The 24,346-nt window shown below is 43.9% G+C and overlaps 1 protein-coding gene across 4 annotated transcripts in view; it reads left to right on the plus strand.

Moving 5' to 3' along the window:
• The window catches only part of TNIK (TRAF2 and NCK interacting kinase), a 283,956-nt gene that overhangs the window by 134,892 nt on the left and 124,718 nt on the right, over window positions 1-24,346 (plus strand). For all 4 annotated transcript variants that reach the window (XM_035132807.2, XM_035132804.2, XM_035132806.2 and 1 more), the window contains exons 3-4: window positions 17,910-17,966; window positions 21,160-21,285. In XM_035132807.2, coding sequence (XP_034988698.2) covers window positions 17,910-17,966; window positions 21,160-21,285 — 183 coding nt within the window. The remainder of the gene's footprint in view (window positions 1-17,909; window positions 17,967-21,159; window positions 21,286-24,346) is intronic.

The raw sequence follows: 24,346 nt of genomic DNA on the forward strand, positions 1-24,346 counted from the left end.
ACAAACATATTCTAATTTATCGATACAAAAAAGTGTGCGGACCATTCTGAGAAGATTAACTGCACCCAATAGAGTTTGGCGACTCCTTGAGAGTACAGAATTTCCATTTCATTGCATCCATGGAAATCTGTGCACATGTGACACAAATGATCCAAGACAAAATGAGAGGGGAGGGGAAAATTGGTACCCTCTCTTCGCTGGTAGCTCAACAATATTTGTAGCAAAACAAAGACTGCAGCACACAAGAAGGAAATGCTGGCATTAAAAGCATTAGGCATTCTAGAAAAGTGTTTGCCTTGACATAGCTGTGTATGTTCGTATCAGTACTAATGCTATATATCATTAGCGAAGAGGTACTCTGCTCTGCTAGAAGAATGGAATCTGGGCAATTGCAAAATGTTTATTGACTGTTTACTGTTAGACATTGGGAACAGAGTACAGTACATTTGCAAGCTTTGCCTGAAACCTATAAAGCCCTTGAAGGCAATTCTGGCTGAAAGAAAATCCTTCCCACCCCTTTCAAAATGGGAAGAGCAACAACATTGATTTAACATGATTAGATAACAGTTTTGATTGTGATGGGTAATACAGTGGCTTGGCTTCTTTAGGCTGCTGCTTGTTGAGATATGTAGCTTTTAAATCAGGAACTCTGGCTCCCAGGCACAAGAGTAAGCATTCAGATCGAAATTTCAGAATGAACGTTTATGCTACACACAGCAGCATAACCTAGATAGGGGTATCGGCCCCGGGAGCAAACTGGACGGGCTTTATAAGGCCATGTTGAACGTTTACAGATTTTGTGCATTATGTCTAAGTTGGGGTGCAGTGATAGAATACGCTATAGGCAGACCAAGTGCTAGCATAGGGCACCAGAAAAAGCGATAGAGATAAATTTCTTTTTGAAAGAAGTTCGCAATTAGAAAATCTAGAAAGAATATATTTTTATTTCAGTGGACATGAAGGTTTTGAGACATTTTGGAAAATAAAATGTTATTTTTTGGTTTAGTATCTTTTTATGTTGAATTGCGTACAGTGGGGACCGTAATCTTTTCAGTGTTTTGTTGTTGTTAAGTCGTGTCCGACTCCTCGTGACACCATGGACCAGAGCATGCCAGGCACTCCTGTCCTCCACTGCCTCCTGCAGTTTGGTCAGACTCATGTTGGTAGCTTCGAGAACGCTGTCCAACCATCTCGTCCTCTGTCGTCCCCTTCTCCTTGTGCCCTCAATCTTTCCCAACATCAGGGTCTTTTCCAGGGAGTCTTCTCTTCTCATGAGGTGGCCAAAGTATTGGAGCCTCAGCTTCAGGATCTGTCCTTCCAGTGAGCACTCAGGGCTGATTTCCTGAAGAATAGATAGGTTTGATCTTCTTGCAGTCCATGGGACTCTCAAGAGTCTCCTCCAGCACCATAATTCAAAAGCATCAATTCTTCGGCGATCAGCCTTCTTTATGGTCCAGCTCTCACTTCCATACATATGGGGAAACCATAGCTTTAACTATACAGACCTTTGTCAGCAAGGTGACGTCTCTGCTTTTTAAGATGCTGTCTAGGTTTGTCATTGCTTTTCTCCCAAGAAGCAGGCGTCTTTTAATTTCGTGACTGCTGTCACCATCTGCAGTGATCAAGGAGCCCAAGAAAGTAAAATCTCTCACTGCCTCCATTTCTTCCCCTTCTATTTGCCAGGAGGTGATGGGACCAGTGGCCATGATCTTGGTTTTTTTGATGTTGAGCTTCAGACCATATTTTGCGCTCTCCTCTTTCACCCTCATTAAATGGTTCTTTAATTCCTCCTCACTTTCTGCCATCAAGGTTGTGTCATCAGCATATCTGAGGTTGTTGATATTTCTTCCAGCAATCTTAATTCCGGTTTGGGATTCATCCAGTCCAGCCTTTCGCATGATGAATTCTGCATATAAGTTGAATAAGCAGGGAGACAATATACAACCTTGTTGTACTTCTTTCCCAATTTTGAACCAATCAGTTATTCCATATCCAGTTCTAACTGTAGCTTCTTGTCCCACATAGAGATTTCTCAGGAGACAGATGAGGTGATCAGGCACTCCCATTTCTTTAAGAACTTGCCATAGTTTGCTGTGTTTGACACAGTCAAAGGCTTTTGCGTAGTCAATGAAACAGAAGTAGATGTTTATCTGGAACTCTCTAGCTTTCTCCATAATACAGCACATGTTTAGCGTTTAGGGCAGGCATCCCCAAACTGCCGCCCTCCAGATGTTTTGGCCTACAACTCCCATGATCCCTAGCCAACAGGACCAGCGGTTAGGGATGATGGGAATTGTAGTCCAAAACATCTGGAGGGCCGAAGTTTGGGGATGCCTGGTTTAGGGCCTCTAAATGTCGTAATCCAACCCTGGTTAGGGGTTGGCAGCATGGTGTCCACAGCTGCCTATGTACCCCCCTCAGAGACATTCCCGAGCTCATTCGGGACCCCCCCCCCTGAAATTAGGCTTGGAAGAATAATTCTGCCATACAACAAGTCACAGCATGATTAGTTCAGGCGTGTGTCTTGTGCCTACAGCAGTTTACCTGATTTGCAGTTTGTTTGCTTTCCTGGAACATAGACTGATTAAATGAAAGCAGATAGTCCTTATGTCAACAAAGTTGTTGTCTTTTAATTTACTCTTTCTTTGCAAAATTGCTTTAGAGTGGTACCTTGGTTCTCAAACGCCTTGGTACTCAAAGACCTTGGTTCTCAAACGCCAAAAACCAGGAAGTAAGTGTTCCAGTTTTCAAACGTTTTTTGGAAGCTGAATGTCCAATGCAGTTGTTGGCTATTGTTTCTGGATTGCCTGCACCAATCAGAAGCTGCACCTTGGTTTTCGAACATTTCGGAAATCCAACGGACTTCCGGAACAGATTAAGTTTGACGCTTTTGTTTTTGCTATTCATTTTGGGTTTTTGTTTTTGAGGCTTTTTCGGTTAATTTGTTTTTGTGACTGTGTGGAACCCTGTTGAGCTACTGATTGATTGTGTGACTGCAGAAATAGATAAAAAGCCCCCCCCCCCAATCCAAGCAAATGACTATCATCAGTGCAGGTAAGAAAAAAATTAATTTTAATTATCTACAATACTGACTTATTTATTTTATAGTATAGTACATTGATTATTGCTTTCATTTTATGGATCAGTGGTCTCGTTATACTGTATAGTAAAATTCATGTTAAATTACTGTTTTAGGGGTTGTTTTTTAAAATCTGGAATGGATTAATCCGTTTTGCATTCCTTTCTATGGGAAAGGGTACCTTGGTTTTGGAACCCTTTGGTTTTGCAACAGACTTCCAGAACGGATAAAGTTTGAGAACCAAGGTACCACTGTATTTGATTAAGAAACATAATATGCACCCACTGCTCTTTTTAACTACTGTTGATTTTTCCTCTCTCTGTGTGTGAAACTGAGTTTTAGGCTCTTTCTATTGCTTTTTGCATTGATATTTATTTTAGGTAAGCCGCCTTCTGTGCTTATATAGAAGGCAGGATATAATCACCACCACCACTGTGGAAATTAAAAAAAACAAAAAAACAAAACACAGATGTAGAAATTATTAGCTATGGCAATGGGTGAATCTCCTGTAGAGTTGTAAGGGGCTTTTAAATCGTTTGTCTGCTTTGAATAGCTTTCAGAGAAGAAAAGTCCCTTTGAACACTCCCTGCATATTGAGTCTTAATATTTATGCAGCAGTTCTTGTTGGCTCGAGTCCATCGTTGAGCCATTAGCTCAACAGCAGAGCACGTGCGTTGCATGCAAAAGGTCCTAGGTTTAATCCCCAACATCTCCAGTTAAGGGAGCTTAGATAATGGGGCTGGGAAAGACATCTTGCGTGAGACCTTGGCAGTCAGATAAGACTGTACTGGGCTCAGTGGACCAGTGGTCTAAATCAGTATAAGGCAACTTCTTACGGACTGTAGATCAGTGTAGCGCACCTGCTTCAAATGCAGAAGATTCCACATTAAAACCCCTGAAATTTCCAGGTAGGACAGGAAACCCTGTAGATCAGGCATAGGCAAACTTGGTCCTCCAGATGTTTTGGGACTACAACTCCCATCATCCCTAGCTAACAGGACCAGCAGTCAGGGATGATGGGAGTTGTAGTCCCAAAACATCTGGAGGGCCGTGTTCGCCTATGCCTGCTGTAGATGTTGCGATGGCCGCCGACTTGGACTGCTTTAAAGGGGGATTAGCCAAGTTAATGGAGGAAAGGGCTATAAGGGGCTACTTGTATGTGCTACCTGCAGCATCAGAAGTGTATTCCTCTGAATATCAGGTGCAGAGGAACATGAGAAGGGAGAGTGCTGTTCAGCTCATGTCCTGCCTGCAGGCTTTCCATAGGAACCTGGTAGACCATTGTGAGAACAGGATGCTGGACTAGATAGGCTTTCAACTTGCCTTCCAGGACTGCTGTTATGTATCCTGGAGAGCAGTGGTGGGGAGCCTCCAGCCTGCAGGATAAACTTGGCCCACCAGGGATCCCCAAAACCACACCCACCCATCCCGTGCCAGACACCAAGCGTGACAACAGGTGTGCAACAGGTACAGACGTGGCTCCAAAGGAGTGATCAGGAGCTTAAAGTGAGCTCCCATTCATTCCTTTTCCTGAAGTGAGGTCTATGTTCGAAATTAGCCAGGTGCCAGGCGCATTTTGCTACTGGCACGGGTCCAGTTGCAACTACAGTGGTACCTTGGTTTACAACCATAATCCATTTCAGAGGGGCCTCCAAAAATAATTGTTCGTAATCCCCCCAAATGGGTTGCAATCCAAAAAAAGTTTGCAAACTGGGACACGCACTTCCGGGTTTGACGTGTTTGTAATCCAAAACGTATGCAAACCAGACTGTTTGCAAACCAAGGTACCACTGTACGTGGTTGGCGACCACAGTTTATAAGCTTCAGACTTAGTGAATGGACATTCCATTGTGGTGACTGCAACCTAGATTCACAGTGCCAATTGGCACCTAGCTTATATATCTGAGTTTCTAGCAATGAGTGAGGTGTGCTCCCACTGCCCTTTCAAAGCTGAAACCTTTGAAACTGCTGCTAAAACGCACCAAGCATAGGTCTGGCAACACCCTTGGGCTGTTCCTAAGTGCCCAACACCCAGCTGGCCACCGTGCACTTTGGAACCCTGTGCGAGGGATTTTGACAACCCACCTGCCAATCGTGCAATGTGGTCATAATGACATGTGGTTGGCAGGTGGGTTGTCCCACCCATCTGCAGTGTTGACCCACAGGGGCCAAGCTGTTTAAAGATCTGGCCCCTGGAGGCAGCAAGGTTGCCCACTCCTGCTGGGGGAGCCACTATCAGTCAATGTAAACAGTACTGAATTAGACCAATAGCCTGCTTCACTATCTGCCAGCTTCTTGGGGTCATGTGGTCTCTTGACATCCAGAAGCAGGCTTTGTTTGGGTCTGAAAGTTAATGTAAAAAAAACCCCCCAAGAACGCAACAACATTCATTTGAAAATTAAATTGTCATCCCACCTGGAGTGTCTTTAGAAACTCACTCTGGGGATTTTTCTTAACGAAGAAGTAGGAGGGTTTGGGAAAAATGTGCTGAATGTGCAAGGATGAATAAAATCTGCACTTGTCTGATTTGATAAAGACCCCTTCGCTCTTTCTCCGTTTAAATGCCCCTAAGGGACACTGTCAGAATGATGTCAGAAAGCAGCCAACCAATTTACTGCTTCTCGAGGAGGGAAAGGAACGAAAGAGGAAATACATTTCAGATCTTCTGGCAAGTAAGGCTCAGGGTAGCAATCCTCCTTCTGCTGCTTCTTTCTTTCCTCGGCTTTTATTTCCCTGCGAGGAGAGAGGTGTGTGGTTGTGTTATTTTGAAAGAAATATAACCCCTGTCTAAAGCAGGGAAGGGTTAGCTTAGTTGTAGGATATCTGCTTGGCATGCAGAAGGTACCTGGCATCTCCAGGTAAGGCTGGGAAACACTTGTCTGAAACCCTGGAGAGCCATGGCCTGTCAGAGTGGGCAACGTGACTTGGCATTAGGTAATAGTATCAACAATGAAAATGATTGCAGTAGAACTTGGGGTCACCCAATGAAATAGTTTTGCTACCATTTTAAGATAGGTCAATGAAATAATACTTCATCCAGCACATAAGTGTAATAACTTTTTACACTTCCACAGAATGTGGGGTGTGCAGCAGTTTAGGACCAAACTGCACACAATACTAGTCACATTTTTAAATACAGTATTGACTCAAATGTAATGCACACCTTTTTTTTTTGCCAAACTACATCGCAAAAATTAGGGTGCGCATTAGATTAGATTTGTATTAATACAGCAAGTGTGATTAACCTGGCTGCTTTTATTTTGAGGGAAGAGCAGCCACTGGGGCCTGTCCTCCTATCTGAAACAGACTCCCGGTTTGGACTGACACCTGAAAACAGTTCCTTCTTGCCTGCATTTGACCTCCAAGCATTGTGTTTTCGGCAAACAGCAACTTTGTGGGGAAAACAGTAGCCAGATGTAGATTGGAAGCAATTTATGATGTAGTAATATCTCGAAAGGCACCTACAAAGCTCCTTTATTTTGCTTAGCATTTTCACTGTCTTAAGCATGGAGATTTCTTGAGTTATGCTCCTCCGGAGGCTGGTACTTGAATGCAATGATATTTACGTTTTAAAAGCCAAGAACACGTTTTTTGTTTTGGCCGTTGTAACGTATTGCTCCAATTTAATGCTATGTGACAGCAGAGATGCATTCACTGCCACTTTTATAATTGCATAGTGGAGTGAGAAATTTGGTTTGCCAACAGTGGTGGCTTATTTAATGGCAATGGGAGCACAAATGAATTTTTACTGTATAATTTTGTACAAACCATTAAGGTACCGTACTTCAGATGTGACCTATTATTTCCCAGCCTGAGTCTCTCCTGGTTGCCATGCTTTCCTGTCTGCCTATTGACTTTCCGCAGAGAAAGAGCCGCATTCTGAATGCACGCTGTTTATCAATACTTGTATGCTAATATTCATGATCGAGAATCAGCTACTCTCGCTCCCCTGCCCCAGGCATCGATCACAAGTCCCAAATAAAGGAGCCAGATTGCTGGTCGAGGTTCCATTTAGCACTCACATAACCTGTTTAAAAACAGCTGTAATGGTTGACAGTTTGTTTCAAGGCCCAATTCAAGGTACTCACATTAACACATACCTTCCAACATTTCTCCAATGAAAATAGGGACGTCCTATTCGACCCATATTATATTATGATTATGATTATCACCCCACCCATCTGACTGGGTTGTCCCAGCCACTCTGGGCAGCTCCCAACGTATATAAAAACATTATAAAACATTGAACATTTAAAAATGTGCCTATACAGGGCTGCCTTCAGATGTCTTCTCAAGGTTGTAGAATTAATTTATCTCCTTGACCCGATAGTCGCATAACTCCATACCCTCCAACATTTCTCTGATGAAAATAGGGACATTCCTAAGGAAAAGTGGGACATTCCAAGGTCAAATCAGAAACTGTGACGGCTTCTGTAAATTCGGGACTCTCCTTGGAAAATAGGGACACTTGGAGGGTCTCTTAACATTCAAAATCTGAAATGACCCAGGCCCCAAATATCTGAAAACTGGTCTCCATCCTTACCCACTTTCTCAGGTGTTATGATCTGCAGATCAGCAGATCATGTTTGTCCCACCACCTCGGGAGGGTAGGGGACGGCAGCCCATGGGAGCCCTTTCTCCGTGGCAGCCCCTAAATTGTGGAACAGGCTCCCCACAGACGTGCGCCTAGCATCTTCACTGAACAGCTTTGTGTTTTTGGGAAAAAAAACAGAAGAACATGGTCTCCTGCTTGTGCTTCAGGAGAGGGGAGAGGGAGATGGAGGTTCCTGCCTGGTAACAGTAAACCCAAGGGTAGACTAAAACTCCCATCTGCCTCAGCCGCATAGGCAATGGTCAGGGATCATGGGACTTGCAATCCGGCAACATCTGGAGGGCACCGAAACAGTTTACCTAGAAGAGGGGAGAGAAGAATGCACAGGCCTGAGGCTCACACATGCAACACAAGATGAGGCTCATGGGTGTAAGAATAAACTTCACTTAGCATTACATCTGAACCAAGGCCAGTTCATATAAATTCCACAGGCTTTCCCCCAAAGTGGAGAGCAAAATAAATACTAGAAACAAATGCACACAAGCGGTCTTGGAGAACAGGTCTAACATTTCGGATTGACCAATATGGTTACTGAGTTGGGTGTTGAGACCTGGGTAGACCTGGCACCTGTGTATCTACATCCCCCCCCCCCCAAAAATGAAAAGCCCTTCTTTTTATAGGCAACATCTTGGAACGTGAATGGGAAGGATGATGATGATATGACTCTGTTGGGTTGTTTAATTTTTTTTTGCTGCTTATTCCCCCCTGTACCTTTAAAGTATAAGAAGACGGGATTCTTTGGGTGTGTGTCTCACCATTTGCTAAGGTAGTTTCACTTGGTCTGCTGAACGTATTTGTGTTGTTTTTGTTTAGAAAAAAGCTAATAACGATTTGTCAGCTCTGTGCTGGTGGATAGGAGTGCTGCGGTATTCCCCTCCCTCCCTCTTCCCCGAAAGTGGCAGAATATCAAATATTTATGCAAGTAGACTATTTTGCAAGTGCATTCTGGTCATTTTGTGTGACTAGGTTGAACAGAATGCCTGGGGAAGTTGTCAGAGGGGTGTGTGTGTGTGTGTTTTGCCAGATGCTCACTCAGATGAGCCCCTTTCCTTTCCCATAATGAAGCCATGGAAGCTCTTGAGGAAGCAGGAGTTCCATCTGATTGGGTATTGGGCAGCTTTTCTCCATTTTCTGCCAGCTACTTTGAAAAAGAAATACTGTTCCTCCAAGCTACTATCTTATTTAGCTGTGCTATTTTGCTCTGTAGCCAAAATTAGAAAAACATAAGCAGAAGGCAGGGAGTTTAAAAATCTTCATGCCAATCCTGATGATGATGATAATGATGATGATGATGATAATAATAATAATAATAATAATAATAATAATAATACAGTGTGCAGTTGTGTACGGTTTAAGTACACAATTGGTTCCGGAAGTCCATACTTAGCCTGAAGCATACTTAACCTGAAGCGAACTTTCCCATTGAAAGTAATGGAAAGTAACGGGTCCGTGGAGTACTTAAACTGAAAGTACTCAAACCTAAGCGTACTTAAACCGAGGTATGACTGTAATAATAGAATGGGTTTACAGCCTAGTTAGGCAGTGTAGTTGGAATATAGGTGTGAAATTGAATAAATTATCTGTATGTGTATGTAAGCTAATGCTTAGAAACCTAAATCAAAACTGGGTGTTCGTGCAAATTAGGTTATGACGTGCAAACGGTCTTGTATTTGTTCATGATTCTATTTATTTGTTTATTTAAAACCGTCAGTATCTGCCCAAGACACCTCTGTGAGGCATCAAAGTCGCCTATTGGCATAAAAAGTCACTACCAATCAAATATAGAAATTTCAAAACAAAATGACTGCGACAATTTCCAATAGAAATGCTGGTGGTTGTCTCTCAGCATTCTTTCGCCAGACAATGATCTCACATAAACGCTTTTCCAGTAAAATTCTGTGGAGTGTTGGTAATGGGGGACAGTTTGGCTCTGTTCAGAGATGCATACAGTAGTTTAGCATTTTGAGAACGAACTGTGGCAAACCTTGGGCTCTTGAGTTCCTTCTCTCTCCTTCATGGAGAATGGGAGGTGATGTGACTCTTCCACTTCTGGTTTGGAAGAGACTGCAGTTTCCTGTTGCTTCTGAATTTGGGAAACTGGCATAGCCTAAACTATGATTAGTTAAAACACAAACCAAACTGTGGTTTCACATCCTGGTTGTTGTTGTTTTTTCTTTAAACTAACCATAGGTCAACTAAATGAGTGTCCTGAGATTGGGGGTAATGGAAGTCAGCAATATTGAAATGATCAGCTTTCGGTCTTGCTATCTCACACAAGGAAGAGGAAGAGGGGAGAGTGTGTGAGCTTAAGGCTCACTTTGGCTTATTCTTGCAATGTTGGAACCTCTTTGTTTAGCATTATGCCTAAACTGGGCCTTTATGTTACCTAATCACACAGATTAGGACTGGACTGGATGAATCCCAAGACGGAATTAAGATTGCCGGAATTAAGATTGCCGGAAGAAATATCAACAACCTCAGGTATGCTGATGACACAACCTTGATGGCAGAAAGTGAGGAGGAATTAAAGAACCTTTTAATGAGGGTGAAAGAGGAGAGTGCAAAATATGGTCTGAAGCTCAACATCAAAAAACCTAAGATCATGGCCACTGGTCCCATCACCTCCTGGCAAATAGAAGGGGAGGAAATGGAGGCAGTGAGAGATTTTACTGCCTTGGGTTCCATGATCACTGCAGATGGTGACAGCAGTCACGAAATTAAAAGACGCCTGCTTCTTGGGAGAAAAGCAATACAAACCTAGACAGCATCTTAAAAAGCAGAGACATCACCTTGCCAACAAAGGTCCGTATAGTTACCGTAAAGCTATGGTTTTCCCAGTAGTGATGTATGGAAGTGAGAGCTGGACCATAAAGAAGGCTGATCGCCGAAGAATTGATGCTTTTGAATTGTGGTGCTGGAGGAGACTCTTGAGAGTCCCATGGACTGCAAGAAGATCAGATCTATCCATTCAGCCCTGAGTGCTCACTGGAAGGACAGATCCTGAAGCTGAGGCTCCAATACTTTGGCCACCTCATGAGAAGAGAAGACTCCCTGGAAAAGACCCTGATGATGGGAAAGATGGAGGGCACAAGGAGAAGGGGACGACAGAGGACGAGATGCTACCAACATGAGTCTGACCAAACTGCAGGAGGCGGTGGAGGACAGGAGTGCCTGGCATGCTCTGGTCCATGGGGTCACGAAGAGTTGGACATGACTAAACAACAACAACAACAATTACACAGAACTTACTCCCCAGAAGAGACGTAAGATGCCCAAGGTGGTTTAAAGCAGCACACCATATTCATATACTTAACTACAACCTGTTTAAATTTATTTATTTTTAAAAAAAAGCAATGTAAAAATTGTACCTAGCTTAATCAAGCTGAACATAACAGATGCAAACTATGTTCCATTTCAATGTCACTTAATCTTAAAACCTTTCCCAGCTGTCTCTACAGTGTCAATTTTACCCTAAGAATTTCTACTGATTGAAACAGCTACATTTAAAATGTACAGCTCGGGAACGCCGAGGGCCACTCTGAGATTATATGCAGCGCTGATGAATATTTATAAGGTGTATACATAACCTTCAAAATTCCTTTGTCTTGAAAAACTCTGCAGATTACACACAGAGCTACCACCCGAAACTTTCTCTGTCACTGCCCTCGTTTTGTGGGAATCTGAGTAACATCCACATAACACTCATGACATTCTTGAGTTAGCGATAGCTAGGTAATGTTTTAAAGGTAATTAGAGGGATCGCTTCATGCTCAGATGAGTGCTCAATCAAAAACAACAACAGCTTTGACATTCTCACTTGGATAAGCTTCGAGTTGAGTTTGGGTGTGTACCCAAATAAGCTTTGACAGCTTATCTGGGGAGGAAAACTATGCCAACAACATCATGCGCACACACAACAATGTAAAGCATAAACCTTGATATTGATAAAGAAGCAGATACAAAGATGCATGTTTGATGAGCTCAGTGGGGTACGATAATTAATAGATTTGAGTTGGAAGATAGTATTTAGCTAAAGCAGAGATGGTTGAAGACATCTGGTGCCTGAGGCAGAAAATCCAAGCGGTTTCTCCCAGGGTGATGAATATGTCAGAAAACCCAAACAATGGAAGAACTCGTTGGATGAGGCATCTAGCAAGTGTAACACTGTCCATTCATAGTGCTGCACAACACCCCAAATCTGCTGCCTGAGCTGGACCACCTCATCCTGCCCAATGGTAGGGTCAGCTGTGAAAATGCCCTCACTCTTTGAACAGTGGCCAGCCTGGCCAAATGTGTTAGCCGTTATGTTCAAAGCATGTGAGAGGCATAACTCCTCGGACATACTACAATACATATACAGACTCCTGGGTCTTGGAATGGTTTTCTGCATTGCCTGCTGATGAGCCACCTACTGGGAAGAGGCATGCTGCAGAAATGTCCCTAGACTGCCACATACTGATGCTTGCTGTGCTGTTTGTGGTACCATGGTTTATCTGGATTTCTTCACCTGTCCTCTCTTAAAACACAGCATGTCTAAAATTACAAACCTAGAAGCGCAACATAAGTTAAGCATAAGTTTGATGGAATGCAACTAAATTAAAACCACTACAACCTCTTGCTGAACCATATTTGTGATGAAACAGCCCAACTGGAAGTGTCTTGCAATTTTTCCAGGTAAGGATTAGGCACACATCAAATTCAGTGTTTTGTTTTGCTGTGGGAAGGAATTAGTTCATTGAACTAATGTTTTTCTTATGCAGTAGCCTTCAGCAACAGCTACCATCTAGGATGGCCACGTGCGTGGAGCAGGGGTAGTCAAAGAGATTCCCTCTAGATCAGGCATCCCCAAACTGCGGCCCTCCAGATGTATTGGCCTACAACTCCCATGATCCCTAGCTAACAGGACCAGTGGTCGGGGGAGATGGTAATTGTAGTCCAAAACATCTGGAGGGCCGAAGTTTGGGGATGCCTGCTCTAGATGCTGTTGAATTTCAACTGACATCAGCCCCAGCCAGCATGGCTAATGGTCAAGGGATGATCGAACTTGCAATCCAGCAACATCTGAAGACTGCCATGTTGGCTTACCCCTGCACCTGTTCCACATTTTTCTCCAGGCAGGGTTATCGTGCTTTGACCAGCTGTGTGGAAGACAGAAATGCAACAGGCAGAATGTTCCAATCCCCCCCTTTGTACTAGGAAAGTAAGTTTTGCCTGTAGAATTTTTGCCTGCCTTTTATGTCTCACCGGGATGTGGGGAGGGGGGGGGATTTGAAACCTTTGCGCCCAACTCTCCCCTTGTTGTCTTCTCCTTGGTTGAGCCGAAACTTTAGGATCCTAATGGGAAGCATCCTTTCCCCCCAAATATTTTGCCTCTGAAACTTTGTAAAATGTGGTGTATATTAATGGCACCCGTGTTTGGATGATGAAGCGAATGATGGGAGCTAGATAGAAATTCCAGTGTAATTCACAACCCCCACCTCTGAATCCCTGTTAGGATCCTCACCCTCTAAAATACTGTAATTAAGTAGATCAGCCTCAAATGTATAAAGGATAATTCAAGTATTGGATGACGTGGTATAAATGATGAATCTCAAGAGGTGTCCAGAGCACTGTCTAGTCCTGTTATGGCTGGGCCGGGGGGGGGGGCGTCAATGCCTCCTTAAGGTTCCTGCCTACTTGAAGGAGGCAGTGGTAAAACCACTCAAGAAAGAGGCCTTTTCTGTGGTGGCTCCCGGCTTGCGGAATGCTCTCCCCAGGGATGCTCGCCTGGTGCCGTCGTTGCATATCTGTGACTAATTAAACAATGTGTGTCCTTTTAAACTGTGGTTGGGGGGGAGCATTGTTTTTGTTTGTAACTGTGTTATGTATTTTTGTCTTTCTCGATTATAAGCTGCCCTGTGATCCTCAGATGAAAAGCGATACAGAAATTAATAAATGAGAAAAAATAATTAATGAATAGGGCTGAAAGACACAACTCCAGTATAGTCCATGTGCCTTGTCTGTATCCTACTCTAATATCTGATTTGGGAACAGCTTCTCTCATTCGTGGGTTTTTTTTAAAAAATTGTGCACTACTCAGCTCAGGCTTTGGAAATTCATCCAGATGACCTCAGTTCACCCTGGTTTCAGGCTGGCTCTCATTAGGAGGCAAAACATTTCCTTGCCAGGAGAAGCGCATTGGCATGCTTCACACAGTCGTTTGAGGAGAAGCCAGCGCATTAGGCAGTTCCATGAGAAGGGCGCCTGCCTAAAGCAGACAGTGCCACTCTGCTGGAATGCTAACTGGCTTTTTAGGTCATCTGCAACTGAGCCATCGCCAACCTGGTTCCTTCTTTGGACTCTCATCAGCCCAAATCCCATCCCATTATTTGCACCTAGAGAACAGTGTGAAGGGTTCTGATGCCGCTTAAGTTAAGCTAGGTTCGTTTTTCACAGAGATACCTTACTGTTGAGTGCAAATTCTGTTCTCTTCAGCCACCGATACACATAAGAGAGAATTAGACACGAACTCTCTCCTTTTTTAGCTATCTCGTCTTGCTTCTTTTATGAACTTTTGGGACGGCTCCATGTTTTTCTTTTGAAGGTTGTGGATGTGCAGCCTTGATATCAGGACTGTATTAATAAATAAATTAATAAATAAATTTTAAATTCTCTGTGTTTGTGGGGTTGGAGAAGCTGAATTCTACAACCTGTGTACATTTTGTAATCAAGCAAATTTGATTATTTTTTTGCCAGTTTGAAAAAAAACACGTTCTATAATTCCATGCTGGTTTTGCCAGTTAACTGATAGTGGCAAAAAGCTCTGCGGACCAGTGAGAGGCCAGTGTGGCACAGGGGTCCGAGTGTTGTGTTAGGACTACAGAGACTTGGGTTCAAATCCCCGTTCAGCCGTGAAGGTCCTGGAGGGACATACAAGCTAATCACTCTTTCCTAGCCTAACCTACATAACAGGATTGTTGTGAGGACAGGATGAGAATGCGGAGGGTGGGGGAAGAACCGTGGTCATCCTTGATGGATATTGTGTGTGTGTGTGTGTGTGTGTGTGTGTGTGTGTGTGTGTGTATTAATACCCTGTCATGTTCCCGTCTACTTCTGGCTTCTGAGAATTCCAGCAGGCATTACCCCCACACCATACACTTTCAAACATAAAGGTTTGAAACATGCACTTTTCAAATGGAAGCCGAGATTTCCAAGAAACTGAATCCGGCCCATACCAATGCCCTTCGTTTCTCCCTTCCCGGCATTCCTGTGGAATTGCAGCATACAGCCTTGAGTGTAGGAACCTGTGTTCTATATTGGGCATCCTTTAAAATACCTCAAAGCGTCGCAAACCTACCACAATTTTGAGCAGCGTTTGGGAGGCGGTGGGCAGAGCTGGCTGCAATGTGATCCAGTAAAAGCTTTTAAGAGCCGATGCAAAATGCATGAGCGCACCAGCCACCAACAGTTATTTTGTGCTGCTTTCCTGGAAGAGAGAGAGAAAATCTCGGTACCGTGTGTGTCGTGTGGGTGGGTGTGCTCTGTTGCTCCTTTACAAAAGGTGCTTGCTTGAAAAGCTTCAGATCTGCACCATCCTAGTTTTTGCTCTGCCGGATTGTCCCCGCTTCCCCTTCTGTTGCCTGTGTGTGTGTTTGCGCGCGCGCCCTGTCACACTGAACGTTCCCTCAGGACGCTGGGATCCTCTGCAGTGACCTAGTTTCGTTCCGTACAGTGATGAAGAGTTCAGCACCAGGCCCGGCCTGGGATTTTACCGCATGGGTCTCCTGGAAGGAGAAAGCCAATAATCCGTTGCCTCAGCAGAGTCACTGCCGCTCTCGTGTTGTGAGGGTGGCTGCTACTGTTGGGCAGTAGGCCTCTCCACGAATCAATCACCTAGCATTTTCCTCGTGAAACTATTTACACTTGGCTCCCCTTGCCAATTTGACTATTTATTTATAAAACAAACTGTAGTATTGTGAGGTGCCTTGTACTTCCCTTTTGAGGGTGCAAGGCATATCACAATTTCACGAAACAACACAATAAACGAATTTAAATGATAAAGTTCTCTATCTCCAGGTCTCCAGCTGTTGTTGGACTACAACTCCCATTGTCCCTGACCGCTGGTCCTGCTAGCTAGAGATGATGGGAATTGCAGCCCAACAACAGTTGGGGACCCAAGTTTGAGAAACACGGCTAGAAGAAGAAACCAATTGCAGCTGAATGTTTCACTGCAAAGTTGTTGTTCGTATAAGCTGCCTTAGGAATGTTGCAGTCTTTAAAGGCAACTTGGAAATGCTTTGTTATAATAATAAAAAACAGGGTTTATTTCTGATCGAAGAAAAGGAGGAAGGGATAGAATTTAAATGCAAACATACACGGATATACGCATATATTTAACATATGATATCCATACTCTGCAAAGAAAGAAAGGTACCACTGTTAAAATAAGAACACTGTTCTGTCCAACTGTTTCCTTTTTCACTGCACTGTTTGCATACTTCTCTGCAATATGAGGAAGATCTCATTACATCAGAAAATACCCTTGTGCTTCAAAATGCAATGGGTTGTCTGCAATGCTGCAGATGTTCCATTTACACAATGGGATTTTCTCTTCTTCTCTCCCACCCCCTCCAAAATCTGCTCTGGGGGTCCCCCAAACCTCTAGGGCAGATTTGAGGGGGGTGTTCAGGGAAGAGGTGTGGAGGGAGAAGTTCCATTGCACAAGGGGCAGTCTGCAAAGGTAACAACAATGTTGGGGGGAAAATCCAATATTTCTGCCTTAAATGTGAATCACAAAATTTACAATGGTAATGGGCAGTGGTAATTACCCGATAACTCGGTTGGGATTCCTCTTCCCAGTTTCCCAGGTTTGGGAGCAAGTAATTTGAATTGTAACAAGATTTGGCATTTCCTTCTCAGAATAAGAATATGGCTCTCATTTGCAGCTTCCCTCAAATTATAAGGGCTCATCCTGTCAAAGGTTGATAGTTATGTTGTTTCGTTCCATGTGGAATGAGGCTAATCTACAATTTTTTCCATACCCAGCACCTTATTTAGCATCAAAGTGTCAGCTCTGAGGTGTATTATTCGTAGCTTGTGTGTTCAGCCACAAAGTAAATCTGCTTCAGGCTAGGAAGAAAAAAATCTAGTCTGAAAGAACAATAGTCTCTAAATCCTTAAGTGTCCTCCTGCGTATTTGCCATTATATAGAAGATGAAAAGGAACCTGAAGGCTTCAGGCCCAGCTAGACGATACATGAAATGTGTGGCTGCATTTCTTATATATATATATATATATATATATATATATATATATATATATCTGTATATGAAAGAAAAAGGCAGCTGGAGGGGGTGTTAAACCCTTACCTTCTGCACTGTAAAAAAAATTCCTTCAGTAGCACCTTAAAGACCAACTAAGTTTTTATTTTGGTATGAGCTTTCGTGTGCATGCACACACTTCTGCACTGTGTTCCTAATTAAAATGGCCCTCTCCATTGAAGTTGTTTCCCCAGGCTGGTAGGGCAACTCCCATTAGCACCAGTGGGCACTTCCTTCATTCTGAACAAAGCAGCTGTGTATGGTGGGTGGGTGTGATCCTAGTTGCCGTCCCCTTGGACGGGAGGTTGCCTACTCTTGCTGGGGTTGCACTGCCTCTGAAGGAGCAGGTACACAGCTTGGAGGTACTTCTGGCCTCAGTGGCATAGAATGCCTTCCATCTGCTTTGGCAGGTGACCCGGCTGGGCCCCCAAATTGCACAGGGATACCCTAAATACCGTCGTCCATGCTCAGGCAACCTCTGGGTTATATTACTACAATGTGTTATGCGTAGGACTTCCTCTGAAGACGGTTCGAAAACTTCAGAATTCGGCAGCCAGGTTGCTCACTAGGGCAAGATTGTTTGAGCATATCGCACTGATCCTGGCTCAGATGCGCTGCTTCTGTATCACCTTCCCAAGTGACAGAGGGAATCCAGTGGAGGCGTGAAGCAGATTGTATGGTGAAATAGCAGAGTGACTCATAGCAGAATGAATGGCAATGTACTGTGTTGGCATGCACACCTATGGGCAATGATAATGCTATTGCTTCCTGAACTTTTAGTGAGTTTCTAGTGGGAATGGAGCTATTAGAAGCACTCACTGAGTACACCAGGGCTGGTGGAGTGGGAGTTTGTGGCCGAATCCTTCCACCATTGCATAAGTGGGACAGCTAAGTGATTCCTTTATTTCTTCTTTCCTAGGGTCGCCATGTCAAAACAGGACAGCTTGCAGCTATTAAAGTCATGGATGTCACCGGGGTAATGTATTATTCTTTTCTTGACTTTATGATCATGTAATCTACTGAACTATGTGCAGCTCTGTCAAATATTGAAACCTCAATTTTGCTGTCCATTGGTTTGCATAGCAAGAGAACTCCCATGGACTTGGATGGGAATGGAAGTGGATCCTTAAAAAGCAATGATTGGCATCCTCAGTCTGCAGCAGGCTCACCGTCATGGAACCTATAGTTGACCTTCAAGTGGCTCATTGTGAAGCCAGCTTGGATAGGAAGCTGCCTTATTCTGTGTCAGACACTTTGCCCATCTAGCTCAGTTTTGTTGGCACTGACTTGGCAGCACCTTTCCAGTTTTTCAGGCAGGGGAGAATCCCAGGCCTACCTGGAGATGCTGGGGAATGAATCTGGGACCTTCTGCATGCAAAGCAGATGCTCTACTTATGAGCTATGGTCCTTCTGCGCCCAGTTTGATGAGCAAGCAGGACGTCGACAAGGATGCGCTGACACTGCCACTTGCTTGGCCACCCTCGTTTTCCAGCATCAATCAACTACTGTATGCCTGTTTTGATTGGCTGTCGCTGTCCCATTAGTCTAGCTGATAGGTATGAGTGACTGTCCTAAGCTGGCAGGCTTGTTTTGTCTTTGCTCTGCCCCTTCCCCAGATGCTTTCGAGGGATAATTCTGCAGAATCTGTTCAAATGCATAGCTTGACAACATAAATGAATCTCTTCTATTCCTTCACCCCTCCCCTGGTACTAGTCCTCAGGGTGTCACCTTACTAAATGGCATTATTCCACCCAGGATGGAGCTGGAACTCACTGGATCAAGAAACACCGCTCAGAATGAGATTTTTTTTATCAATAGCAATAGAAATATGTATGCCGCAACTCGGTGCATGGAAGCCTTTGATATTCTGAGCCCTGGATTGTTTCACCTTGCAAGAACCCAGAGCTGGGTGCGTTTAGCTGTTGTGTGGCTAGAAGATGCATTGCGGAAAATGCATAAATATGGTCACTGAGGAATTTGCATGACAAAAAAGGAACAGGGATTTTCAAGGTATTAAGCTTGTTATTCCTTTAATAGGAGGAAAATAAACTATGCGCTTGCCAAAAGGCCACAGGGGAAGAAAGTGTAGAATCGCTAAAGCTTTCGGAAGCATAAGCACTTCAGGGTTTACTTAATAAGAGTCTTAATTCACGAAAAATCACACACCATGTTTTTAAGCCTCATTCTCAAATTTTGTGCCTGAAAATGCAGCGTGAGATTTCAGGGAGAGCTTGTATTAAAAAGAACAAAAATATAGGATTTAAGCCAATCCCCTTCTGCCCCCCCAAACTTTCTCTCACACATGCTGCTGCTTCAGCAGCACATCCATCCACTCCTCTGTCACTTACACACTCACACTCCCTTCTCTGAACTTTGTGGATTCTTCTGGCTCACACTTGCTTCATCTTCTGATCTTCTGGCAGCCATTTTTCTTTTGGCTCATAATAATAATAATTTTATTATTTATACCCCGCCCATCTGGCTCAGAGAGATAAGTCTCAATTTGCTGACTACAGTCACACCTTGGAAGTCGATCAGAATCCGTTCCGAAACTCAAACCAAAGCAGCTCCTGCAGACAATTGGAAGCCCTTTTGGACGTTCGGCTTCCGAAAACAGTTTGCAAACCAGAACAGTCATTTCTGGGTTTGCAGCATTCGGGAGCCAAAACATCCGAGAACTAACCTGTTTGGAAATCAAGGTACCACTGTATACAGGTGCCCATATCTGGCTCCTGGTTCAACAATACATTGGAATGGGAGCTTTAAGCCTGACAGCTTTTGGAATAAACAGCAGATTTTCATCTGTATAGGTGTAACCGCATGTCACTTCACTCCAAATCTTCAGATGACATCAACCAGTGGTTCCATGTCAAAATGGTGCCCACTTCCCTCAAGTTGCATCCCAGCCAGCCAGGTTGGAAGGATGTCATAGTCAATAATACTGTGAATACTCTTTAAGAAATGTCCAAGAGTCTACAAATATAATGATTGAAAAGGGCCTGCCATTTACTGGGAAGCAGGGCTAGCCTCAGTTTGAGGGGGGTCCTTGGAGAAAGGCACCCTTTGATCAAAGAAACAGGTTGCTGAGAGAATTGCTGATTTCCCGATTGCCTATTTCCTACCAGACAAGGTTCAAGCTTCTTCTGTTAATTCACAAAGCCCTAAACTCCTTAGGCCCAAAGTACTTTAAGGCAGTGCTCCCCAACCTTTTTATCGCCGCGGACCAGTCAACGTTTGATCATTTTACTGTGGCCCGCTGAGGGGGGGGGGATGTTGATTGTTTCGCGGCCCGCTGAGGGGGGGGACGTTGATTGTTTATATTTTATTTAGATTGTTTTGATTTAATAATTTTAATTTCATTGTATTTAATGTTCCTCGGGCGGCCCGGTGCCGATTGATCCACGGACCGGCACCGGGCCGCGGCCCTGGGGTTGGGGAACACTGCTTTAAGGACTGCCTCATTACTTGTGTTCCACCTTGATCACTGAGATTTTTGGATGGGGCTCTTTTCATGCCCCCCCAGGGGGTTCAGTTTGCTTTCAGCAAGGACTGAGCCTTTAGTCTGGCACACCCTGACCTGGGAAACCTTTTGCCAATAGAAATTGGAGCATGAATCATTGCAGCTTTCTTCTAGCTGTCTTCTAAAAACTAAGGCCTTTGGAATTCAATTTTTTTTTTAACCAACAAGTATTTATTGACATGTTGTTGATGTTCTCACAGAATTGAGAAAATACATATTGTAGTGTTAACGTTTTTGTGTTACGAGCCACCTTGCTATATTTTCTACGAAGGTTTGTAAATATCTGAATAAAATACGGTCATACCCTGGCTTTCGATTAGCTTAGTTCTCGAACGTTTCGACTTCTGAGCGCCGCAAACGTTAAAGTGAGCGTTCCAGTTTGCGAACGTTTTTTGGAAGCTGAATGTCCAACGTGGCTTCCGCAGCTTCCAATAGAGTGTAGAAAGCTCCTGCAGCCAATTGGAAGCTGCGCCTTGGTTTTTGAATGTTTTTGGAACGTTTATGTACTGAGATCGTGAATGAGTATTTTTCAATATAAGAAAGGAAGAAGGGTTTGGGGGGGGGTGAAGATAAAAATGAACCAATTAATGCCTGGAAATAAGCCTGTTGTTGATTTGGTGACACTGATTATATTTCTTTTTTTATCCAGGATGAAGAGGAAGAGATTAAGCAAGAAATTAACATGCTAAAGAAATATTCGCATCACCGAAATATTGCTACTTACTATGGTGCTTTCATTAAGAAGAACCCCCCAGGAATGGATGATCAGCTTTGGGTATGCAATGTTTTCTTCCTCCTCCTCTTCTTTTTACAACCGGTGTTTATTTTCTTTGGCTTATCTGCATGGGATATTCAAAATCCCTGTGACATTTCACAGAAAACCGTGAAGGATTTATTGTTTCCTTGCCTCTGGAACCTGTGCGCTGCCTTTTTAAGGGCTGTGTTTCTCAGATGCTGTAGTTCACCTGCATATTGCTGTAAAAAAAAAAAAACACTTCCGTTTCTTCTAGCATAGCTTAAGGTTTGAAGTAGACACTGTTTCCATAAAAAATATTACACATTAAGAATGTGACAAAACAAGAACCTGCTGGATCAGACCAAAGACCTATCTAGTACTACAACATCCTATTCTCACAGTAGCCAACCAGATGTCTATACGAAACCTGCAAGCAGAACTTGTGTTTAAAAAGTGCTGTGTTAAATTGTGGTCCCCAGCAACTGGTATTCAGAGGCATAGTGCGTCAGATTCTGGAGTTAATTGAATTTGCTGAAAAGCCATTTAAAGCCCTCCCTGTTGGTTGCCATGCCTGCATCCTCTTACAGCAAATACCATAGTTTGATTATGCACCGTGAGATGAACTACTTCCTTTTGTCCTGAATCTATCAGCATTCAGCTTCATTGGGTGCCCCCAAATTATTGTATCATTTGGGTGGTGGTGTGAATTCTCCCAATTCTCTTTATCCACACCATAGACAATTTTACACACTGGTTCTCACACGCCTCCCTTACTCACCCTTTCCCTAAACTTAAAAGTCGCAAAACATAGAATCATAGAGTTGGAAGGAACCCTGAGGATCATGTAGTCCAACCCCCTGCGATGCAGGAATATGCAGCTGACCCTTACAGGGGATCAAACCTGCAACCGTGCTGTTATCAGCACCACGCTCTAACCAACTGAGCTAGATTGTAACCTCTCCTTGTTGGGGAGTTGCTCTAGCCCCATTCGGCTGCCGTTTTCTGAACCCTTCTCCAGCTCTACAATATCCATCTTTGAGGTTCAGCAACTGTAGTTATATATAGTAAAGGTAAAAGGTAAAGGGACCCCTGACCATTAGGTCCAGTCGTGACCGACTCTGGGGTTGCGCGCTCATCTCGCATTATTGGCTGAGGGAGCCGGCGTATAGCTTCCAGGTCATGTGGCCAGCATGACAAAGCCGCTTCTGGCAAACCAGAGCAGCACATGGAAACGCCGTTTACCTTCCCGCTGTAGCGGTTCCTATTTATCTACTTGCATTTTGACGTGCTTTCGAACTGCTAGGTTGGCAGGAGCTGGGACCAAGCAACAGGAGCTCACCCCGTCGCAGGGATTCGAACTGCCGACCTTCTGATCAGCAAGCCCTAGGCTCAGTGGTTTAACCACAGCGCCACCTGGGTCCCTAGTTATATATAGTATTCCATGATAAATAAAAGCTGTAGGGTGTTAAATGCTATAGGGAACAGGTTTGCCACCTGTGTCATGTCTGCCCTGTGCCCCCTTACACTCCATAATCTCTAGCACGATTTGTCACCTGTGTTGACATCGGTGTGAACCCTGGGTTCAGTGTTAACAGTGGTAGCCTGACGCAGGTTTTGCAGACGTGGGGCCCATGTGCAAATCAAATGACACAGTCAGAAGGCATCCTTTGGGCCCACAGTTGAAAGCAGCACTGTGTATTTTGACCCACATGATTCACTAAACCACTATGTTTTTTGTTGCCTGATTGAATTAGAACTCGTGAGAATTCTGGCCTTCCTGCTCTGGAGAGGAAAATGCTTGTTTATTTCCCCCTCTTGTCTTTGTCGGAATAAAACTCTTTGCCGATAACGCCCGAGCTATTCTCTTTATCAACACTCGGATGAAGTGGTACAAGAAATAATAATAGTGAAAAGCCAGAGTTCTTTCAGTACAGATTAGGATCTCTTCGAAAGAGCAGGTTTCTGACACATTTTATTGCCACCATCCTTGAAGTGCATCTTTCTATTTTCGCTGCACACATTTCATAATATTTGTAATTTTCATGAAAATGTTCTGTAATTGCTTTTAGCTTGCCGTAAGCTGCCCTGAGCAGGTACAGGCGTTCTGAATAAACAACATTAAAGTGCAAGACAACACAACTCCTTGTCAGGCTCCAGGGATAGAGACCCAGTGGGTGTAGTTTGCTATCCAAGCCAACCGCCATAACAAGTTCCATAATAGAGTTGGTACTCTTTGACAGTGAGGTCTTCACGGTTATAGAGCCTATGTGCAGTCGGGCATAGCCAGGGTGTTACGTGCAAAATCCAAAAGAGGGATGTAACATCAGTGCATGGAACATCTCACTTTATTGTTCTTAGAAAACACTGCTTTCATTTTCTTTTAAGAGAGAAACTGAGGATTAAAAATAAATTACACCTTGGTTAAAATTTAGTAAGATCGCCAGGAGACAGGCAAAATTGCTACAAGAAGAAGAAGAAGAAGAAGAAGAAGAAGAAGAAGAAGAAGAAGAAGAAGAAGAAGAAGAAGAAGAAGAAGAAGAAGAAGAAGAAGAAGAAGAATAGTAGTAGTAGTAGTAGTAGTAGTAGTTTGGATTTGATATCCTGCTTTATCACTACCCTAAGGAGTCTCAAATCGGCTAACATTCTCCTTTCCCTTCCTCTCCCACAACAAACACTCTGTGAGATGAGTGGGGCTGAGAGACTTCAAAGAAGTGTGACTAGCCCAAGGTCACCCAGCAGCTGCATGTGGAGGAGCGGAGACGCAAACCCGGTCCCCCAGATTACGAGTCTACCATTCTTAACCACTACACCACACTGGCTCTACAAGGGTTGGATTCGTCTCACGGATCCCTGGCCTGTTGTGTGAACATAAGAATCAAGAGAACAGGGTTGTCGGGATCCATTTTAAGGCCTAGCCAGGCCCATGCAGAGCTTGTCTGAAGACCCTGGTCGGCTGGGAGGCACAGGGTTTCTTGGCAGGACAGTGTAAATCCAGCAGGCTGTGATGGGGCTCCCTGGCCTGCTTAGACCTCCAAGGCCTAGGGCAAGTGTACTCAGCTGCCCCCTACCTCTGCACGGGCCAGGGTAGCTAAACTATGGT

This window comes from Zootoca vivipara, chromosome 5 (genome assembly GCF_963506605.1).
Source record: "Zootoca vivipara chromosome 5, rZooViv1.1, whole genome shotgun sequence".
NCBI lineage: Eukaryota > Metazoa > Chordata > Lepidosauria > Squamata > Lacertidae > Zootoca > Zootoca vivipara.